Source organism: Octodon degus, unplaced genomic scaffold, assembly GCF_000260255.1.
Source record: "Octodon degus isolate 3935 unplaced genomic scaffold, OctDeg1.0 scaffold00293, whole genome shotgun sequence".
NCBI classification, from domain to species: Eukaryota; Metazoa; Chordata; class Mammalia; order Rodentia; family Octodontidae; genus Octodon; species Octodon degus.
Window position 1 is genome coordinate 1,429,669 of NW_004524869.1, and position 8,844 is coordinate 1,438,512.

At 39.4% G+C, this 8,844-nt stretch overlaps 1 protein-coding gene across 4 annotated transcripts in view; it reads left to right on the forward strand.

Moving 5' to 3' along the window:
- The window catches only part of Ttc23l (tetratricopeptide repeat domain 23 like), a 67,948-nt gene that overhangs the window by 43,796 nt on the left and 15,308 nt on the right, over window positions 1-8,844 (forward strand). For all 4 annotated transcript variants that reach the window (XM_023707473.1, XM_023707475.1, XM_023707472.1 and 1 more), the window contains one exon: window positions 3,181-3,263. In XM_023707473.1, the coding sequence (XP_023563241.1) occupies window positions 3,181-3,263 (83 nt within the window). The remainder of the gene's footprint in view (window positions 1-3,180; window positions 3,264-8,844) is intronic.

Sequence of the window (8,844 nt, forward strand, 5' to 3'; positions counted from 1 at the left end):
TAATGAATATGATCGCCTCCTCCAAGACTTTCCTCATGTCCCTAATTCTACAGCTCCAGCACTATCCTCAGGCAATAACTGCTCTGCTTTTTTCACTGTAGATGCACTTGTATTTTCCAGAATTTTATGTAAATGAAAGCTTTTGCAGTTGAAACATTTTATGTGGTTCTTTAACCCACCATAAATATTTTCATATTCATCCATGCTGTGCGTAGCATCTGTATTATTTTCTTTGCATCCTTGACAAAAATTGATGTGTGTATATTTATTTCTGGAGGCTTTCTTCTGTTCTTTTGACCTATTTTTGTGCCAATACATGCTATCTTGATTACTGTAGACTTAAAACTCTTAAAATTGGGTTGTTTTCTATTTTTTTTTCCTGGTATCGTGGATTGCACCAGGGCCTTGTGCATGATAGGCAGGTATTATACCATGGAGCTACAATCCTAGCACTGTCAAAGTTGCTGGCTATGTTCTGGGATTTGCCTGAGGTTGCATAGAAGGTGGAGGCATGCTCTTAGGGAACTGACCTTGTAAAAGGATTTATTTACCTGTCTCAGGAACATGTTGGGTCATTCCATTTATGTAATTTTTACATTTCTTTCAGTAACACTTTATTGTTTTAATCTACAGGTCTTATATGTCTTTCTTTAGATGTAAATATTTTGTGTTTTTGATGCTATTTTAAATCTACCAGTTTTGAATTTCATTTTCTAATTGCTTGTTGGTATATAAAAATAAAATTGATTTTAATATAATGATCTTATATCCCATAACCTTGCTAAAATTGTTCTTTTAGTAGCTATTTTTCAGGTTCTATCAGATTTTCTGTATAAATTGTCAGATTACCTCATCTGCAGATAAATGCAGTTCTGTATTTTATATTCCAAGCCAACCTAGAAGATGATTATTCCTTTCCTTCTCTGCTATTAATCTGATCCAGAATATTTTTTTTCTACCAAACATGGTGATTTTCACCTTCAGATTTTTTTTTTTTTTTTTTTTTTTTTTTTTTTGCATCAGGGGTTGAATTTAGGACCTTGTGCTTGCCAGACAAGCACTTATGCCACTGAGCTATCTCCCCAGCCCACCTTCAGAATTTTGACTTAAATATATATATGTGGGTACACAAACACACACACCCCTTTTTAACACATGGAATTGTTAAAATGTTAGTTTTTATGTACTTCTTTAGTAGTTCTAATACCTCTATCAATTTTGAATTGTTTTGATTAGTTTTTCTCACTAATCTGTTTATTTTATTTATTTATTTTATTTTTGTATTTTAGGAAAGGGTCTACAGGGTGTTCAGGGTCTCACTATTAGATCAGATGCTAGTGATCCGCCTGTTTACAGCCTCCCAAGTGCTGGGATTACAGGCGTGCACCACCACGCCCAGTCTCAGTTGCTGTCTCAGCATGCCCCAGGGTCAGGGTCAGTGCGGCATGCCTGGGTATCTGGGATCGAAGCCCAGAAGCCCCAGCTCCTGTGCCTGCTTGCAGGTGCTTTAATCCAGTGAGCTATTTGGCTGGCCCTTAATCTGTTTATTTGAATGCCTAGTTGTCTTAGTTACTCTTCTCTCGTTGCTGGGACAAATACCCGACACTCAAAATGAAGGAAGGAAAGGTTTATTTAGCCCACAGTTACTGGAGGTTTCAGTCCATACTCAGGTGGGTTCAACGCAGAGCAGCACATAGCAGAAAGCAACCTTTCATGGCGGTGGCAAAGAGCAAGAGTACAAGGGAGGGGTAGCAGCAGCTCAAGCAGCTAGCTTCTCTTCCCACCTTACATTGCAATGCAAATTACCTGCCCAGGGTAGGGGAAGTACTCACACCTATGGGTACTTCCCAGTACTTACCCACCTATGGGTAATCCCAGCAATACTAAGACCCATAATCCCAGCCTTGGATCACACATAATCCCAGTGGATCATGAGTTAACACAAACTCTAGAAGTCCTCACCCCATGACTGCATGAGGCTTTGGGGGGACAACTAGACACAAACCATAACACTAGTTATCTTTGTTGTGATGCCAAACTGAGTATTTTATCTTGTCAGGTATGATATTTTTCTATTCTTATAAACATTCAAATTTCATTTTCCAAGACAAAGTTGTTTGCAGTTCAATTACTTGATAACTTGGTCCCTTCATGGTTTGCTTTTAAGGTTTTTTAGTTGAGATTAGACAACATTTAGTCAATGGCTAGTTATCCTCTCTTACTGAGACAAGAGCCTTTTGAGCATCTAACCTAGAGGTCCATAAGTGAGGAGGCTTTCCAGCTCGGCTGGTGGGAACAGGCACCACCCTGTTTCCTTTAGTCTTTCAGGTACTTCTTTCCCCAGCTTTAGGCAGCTTCCTCACATGCATGTCAGTCAGATCTCTGCTGAGCAGAGCTGCTGCAGAAGTCCGTGGGTCTTTTTCTGTGAAACGGTTTCCTCCTTAAGACTCTGCCTTATGAGTCTCCTGGGTCTCAGCTTTATCAGGGAATCTGGTGAGCTCCATTTAGCCCCTCTAATTGGTACTGTGGTCCAGAAACACCCAAAGCTTTTGTCATCTGAAGCAATCATAGGGTTTATCTCACTTGCTTTCCCTCTCTCAGGGATTGTGCTCTTTTATTGTTTGATGTCCAGTGTCTGAAAATTGTTTTATGCATTTTTATCTGTTTTCCTTTTTCTGTCTTTCTTCCTTGGCTGTTCCAGGTAGAGGATGAGTCTCATTCCTACTGTCACATCTTGGCTATGAACAAAGGCCAACAATAAAGGTTTTAAAAGGAAAGCTGCCTAAGATAAATGTGATACAGCATGAGAATAAAATGCAGCTTTGGATATATACATAGGTGTCATGTATCTCTAGCCATGTAGTTATAGTTATTTGGGAAATTCTTGTGAGAACCAGTACAGCCCTGTTTTAAGGAGTGATGTTAATTCAGTTTGTAATCTTTATCCATGTGGCAGTGGGGAGTTCAATAAAGTAGACTGTGTGTACAACATGAGAGATGCAGAAGGGAACTAAGACCCTTCCATGTAGATTCCTTGTCCTCTTTGGGAAGGAACCACTGTTGTTAGCACAGGCATTCCAAATGTAAACTTGGGATAGCCCAGTTCCTCTCCTTAGCTTGGTTTGCAATCAAAGATCTTGGATTCTCTTTAACCTGTTAAGTTTCTCATTTTACCCACAGTGTCTGATGATTCAAATATTTATATATGGAAATGATCATAGTAAAAGCAGAGAGACAACAAGCCTTCTTACCCTATTGCACAGGTAAGTTCTGGCTGTCAACCAGGTGATCAGTGTGAATATATACCTAATATAGTATCTCTCTAATTCAACCAGTAGGGAGATTCAGCCAGTAGGGTGATTCAGCCTTGTTGTCATTATTAGAGAGGCAGAATCCTGCCTCTGCGATGGATTTAGCCAGTGGATAGACTATCACTTTAAATAGTCTCTTAAAACCCAGTATTATAGGGGTCAGCTTCAGTGATATTATTTTTAATATACCTTTCATTGCTGAACATTATGACCAAATCCTTCAAGGTCTTTGCTGACACCATCTTGTAGGAATGGGGTGGATTTATACATAGTCAATGAGTACATTCAAATTACTTTTGTTGAATATACAAGGTCTAGGTCCCTAAACATAAGGCAAGTTATTGTGTTTCTGTGTTTGGTTGGTTGGTTTTTACTTAGTTATCATTAAAGTTAGTAATGAAAATGTTTCTTCTGGTTCTTTTTTAATGTTTAGAATTTAAGCCAAAGAGATTTTTTTGTGTGCTTACTTGCTCTATTCTGTACTTTTCACATGTCTTTAATATTTGTTCATCTCTGTCATAGTTGACCTTGAAATGTTGTTTTGTAAGAGAGAAAGCCATACATGAAGCCAAGTATGGGGCACCTGCCAGTAATCCCAACACTTGGGGTCTGAGGCAGGAGGATTTCAAGTTAAGACCAGCCTTGGCTATGTAACAAGTTCAAGACTACCCTGGATTACATAACCAAAGCACTTCCTGAGAAAAATTTAAAATTTAAGTGTACACTAAATCCCTAAAATGGAGGTAGGTCCTGATTGTATTTTATTTACACTTCACAAATAGCATGAAAGTTCTCATTTGACAGAAAAAGTCATTATGGTCTATAAAAAATTTGCTTAAATCCCATTCATCTATAGAGATTTGGATGCAACTAAGTGCAATCTTCAGGACCATGTGCTTTGTTTCCCCTGAGAACCCTCTAAGCATGGTTATGGGTGAGAGTTAGGGCCCCTGATAGCGTTTACCAGATGTGACTCAAGCTGTCCCTCCTTGGAGGGCTTACAAGGCTCCACCAGTGGGAGAAAAGATGAGTATAGCAAGCACTTTCAGCACTTGCTGTCTGCACCCGCTCAGAGCTACCCCTGATGTGGGCTTCATAGAAGGCCATCACCTTTATATCATTTGCAGAAGACAGGGTTCTCTGCCTTCTCCTGTAATGCTAAGGAATATACTGAGGACAGGGCAATATGGGAAAATTGTATTCTAGCTGCCAGGACATCTGAAAGCATAATTTTAAAATCAATAACCATAAAAATCTGAATACTACATTATAGAACTTCTACTTTTTGGAGTTTATTAAATTATGTATTTATACATGCTATTTCTAATCCATAAACTGCACTATTAAGTACCTATTTTTTTCTCTTTTGTTAATTTAGGTTCAGGAATTTGGGGACACTTATTAAAATCATCTAGCTGTAGTAAGATCTGAACCTAAGTTGATCAGATTTCAAAACTGCTTTTTCTGAGTTGCAGATATAAGCAAGTGGTAGAGTACTTGCCTAGCATACCGAGGGTCTTGGATTTAATTTCTACCACTACACTTAGGCAAATATTAATGTGCTTTCTTTATGTAATAGGAATTTTGAGTTTGAGGAATTTGTGCTTACATATAGGCATACACCTGTTCAGCAGGTAAGGCTTCAAAACCCATTTTACATGAGGAGAAACCAAGAATTGATTTACTGTTATTTTGCCAAGGAAAAGGCAGAGCTGAGATTTTCCTGCAGGTCTCTCTGGCTCTCTGTTTAGAGAATGTATTTTCTATAGGAAGTATAGCTTACGCACTTGAGCCAGATTAACTGGATTCTAAACTCAGGCTCCAACTCTCACCCTTCTGGATAGGAGAAGTTACTTAACCTCACTCAGTCTCAAGTTGTGCATTGATGAGATGATAGTATCTTCCTCAAGAAGTGGGTTTTCTCCAGTGAGCTCATATATAACGAATGCAGCCCTTGAATAAGGCCCTGACAGGTCTTAAATGTTCCAGGAATGTTGATGTCATAATAATAAAATAATAATAACAACAGTAATTCTCTTTATGAGGTTATAGACATATGAAGTCACAATGTTTAAATAGGAGGTATCTATGTATTTCTCTACTGTTATTTTATACTAACGGCAAAGGGTAAGGTGTATACATGACTAGAGTCAGACCTGTGACCATAGCCTGTCTCTGCCAGTTAGGAAGTTGGTGACTGTGGGCAAATCACTTAACCTGCTTGAGCCTTAGTTTCTCCATCACTAAAATGTAGATAATACTAAAGCACATCGTTGTTGTGAGTTTTAAATAAAACCATGTGTCTAATGTGCACATTATAGTGCCAAGAGGAGTATATGTAATCAACACACTTCCCCTCTTCTGCACAGAACATTGCCTTTTGCTTTCAGAGAAACAGGTCAGAATATTCAAAATCAGGAATAGTTGCAACCAGTATGGCCATATGTTATGTCTCTGGCAACTTAGTTGAGGATTTGAATCTCTGAACATACATAAAATACATTTTGTGGTGGCCAGCAAGATAGTTCAGCGGACTGAAGCGCCTGCGTAGGTAAGCTTAGGCAAGTTCAGGGACTGCAGTTTGATCCCTAGCACACATGCCACACCAGCCCCACCCCGCAGGGTGGGCTGAGCCTGCCAGAGTCTGGGCATGTGATGCACACCTATAACCCCAGTGCTGGGGAGGCTGAAAGCAGGAGGATCACCATGAGTCTGAGCTGCATAGTGAGACCATAAAACAAACAAATAAGTTAAAGAAAAAAATATATTTTGTGTTTTGAAGATAATAATTATGAAACTGAACGAGGTAAACATGTAATTTTAGAGATGAAGTATATGATATTTCCTTAAAACTGAAGCAAATGTTTTACTCAGCTTGGATGTAAAGAGTCAGTCACAGTGACAAGTGACTATTGTCCCAGATACTTGGGAGGCTCAGGCTGGAAGATTGCTTGAGCCCAGGAGTTCAGGGCCAGCCTGGGCAATACAGCAAGACTCCAAACCTTAAAAAAATACAGAGAAATTTCAAGAGAGCTGAAGTAAACAAGTTTTCTCAGGAGCCTGAGGTTGCTTTTCCTTCCAGATTTATTGTTTCTTATCTATGAAAAGGAGTGACAGGAGTCAAAAAAGCAGAAGAAATTAGGAGGCACTGGTGTAACCTAATTCAGATGCAGTTAGTATGAGATTCATTAGGTGCTTAAAGCCGAATTATTCTCTCCGTTAGTGACAATTAGTCCTAGACTTACCAAGGAAGACCATATAAGGGGACCAAAGAATCTCTTGAGGAACTCTGTTGTAGCAGAGTAAAGGTTTTCCCTTCCCTGACACGAACCCCTATCTCATTCCTCAAGAACTGCTGAGCAAAGCCATAGGAGTAGCTGCCAAGACCCAGATGTCAAAGTGCAGTGCAAGAATTGTCTCTGCTTTGGCATTTTACTGGAATAATCAATCCCAGATGTCTTGCAGCTCTGCTAGCTTTCCAATGTTCTCTTGTGTGCTTTTTACTCCACCTCCTCCAGAAACTCAGTGACAACACTCACTGTACTTTCATTGCCAGGAGCTGAATTCTTGGCTTTGAAAGCCTCCGCAAAGTAGTTAAAGCAGAACCAGCACTTTGAAATACGAGCCTATTCCAAGGTGAAATGATTGCTACAAAGGCCTCAAGATTTTAGTGCATAGAAAAGGTGCAGAAAATCTCAGCATTGGGAAGAAACTTTGTTTAGTCTAATTTTTTCCTTACTTACAAATATGCTTTAGTTTAGTCATTTATGTATTAAGCTCTTCCTTTTAAGAACTACAAATGCTAATACATTTAAGACATAGTTCTTCCGGGGAAAATTGAGACACATGACCAAATTACAAATTAGTTGTAGTAAATCTGTAACAAAAACATAAACAAAAAAAGGACAAGGAATAAATCTTGGGGTTTGAAATGTGAGCATGCTGGTTTCAGGCAGTGTTCAGGGTCTGCAAACAAATATAGAACACAGTATCAGCAAATAGAATAGAAGCCAGAGGAAAGTATTCCAAGTATTATGAATAAAAGCATAGTGTCATAGAGATACTTGATACTGCTGAAGAAAAGCATATAGCCTTCATTAGTTGTAGTTTCTTTGTCTTTTGTGACTGGCTATGCAGTTCAGGCTGGCCTTGAATTAAGTATGCCGCCCAGGCTGGCCTCATCGTCAGAGTTATCTTCCTGTCTCAGCCTCCCAAGTGCTGGGATTTTAGGTGTGTACCGCCACAGACAAAGAGTGCGTGTATTTTAAGCTATAGGCATAGAAGGAAGCTACAGATTAAATTGGAAAGAAAGATCAGAGCAGATTATGGAACTATTATGTGCTTTGCTAAAGAAAGTAGAACTTATTTGAGAGGCAACTATCAGAGTTTTGAACAGAATGTGACAAGTTTGAACATTAACACTGAGAGCAATGGGAAGGATAGCAGGACCCAAGGAGTCACGGAAAGATTAGTTAGAAGGCAGAAAGAATAGTCCAGGACAGCGATGCTGAGGTCTTTAGTTATCTAAAGGCACGATATGTGGCATGTAAAGCGAATGGGTTGAAAAGAATTCAGAGTCTGTTGACAGGCCTTAGAACTGATCAGATGTGAAGTAAAATGGAAGCAAGAATCAGGATGCTTGGAAATTTCTAGTTCAGTAACTGTGCAAATGGCAGTGCTGCTAACTAAAATAGTATTGGTGAAAGAAGATCATCTTGAAGAACAGATATGGGAACTAACGGAGACAATGACTTCTGTTGTGGCTATGTTATGTTTGAGGCACCCACAATCCATCTATTTGGCAATGTCTAGTAAGCTGTTGGCTGTAAAGATCAGGAATTCAAGGAGTTAAATTCTGAAGCCAATGGAATGCATAAGCTAGCTGCTGGAGTAAGTATATGTTGTCTCAGTTACTCTTGTCTTATTGCTGGGACAAATACCTGACACCCAGAATTAAGGAAGGAAAGGTTTATTTAGCTCACAGTTTGTGGATGTTTCAGTCCATACTCAGCTGGCTCCAAGGCAGAGCGGCACTTGGCAGACAGTAACCTTTGATGGAGTGGCAAAGAGCAGAGAGAAAAAGGAGTGGCAGCAGCTCAGGCAGCTAGCTGGCCTCTCTCCCCTCCTTACATCGTACTACAGAGTATCTGCCCAGGGCAGGTGCAGCATTCACACCCCTAATAATCAATCTCAAACTCCAGAAGCCACCCCATGACTGCATGAGGCTTTGGGAGGACAACTAGACACAAACCGTAACACATGTGAAACAAGAAGCCTTAGGAGGGAGCTTTGGAGAAAACTTTTACTCATTTTGGCGAGACTATAGTGTGATGATTGGTAACAGAACACTGAGCCTTGATTTGAGCTTTCCCATTAACAATGCAACTTCCTAAATATTATTTTCATATATAAAAGACAAATAATAACACTCAATTTTAAGTGCTTAATGTATGGCAGGCACATAGTTTTTGTGAAATGTTAATTGTCATTGCTGTTGTATCTAGAAGAACTGCAAAAGATTGATTAAGAGTCC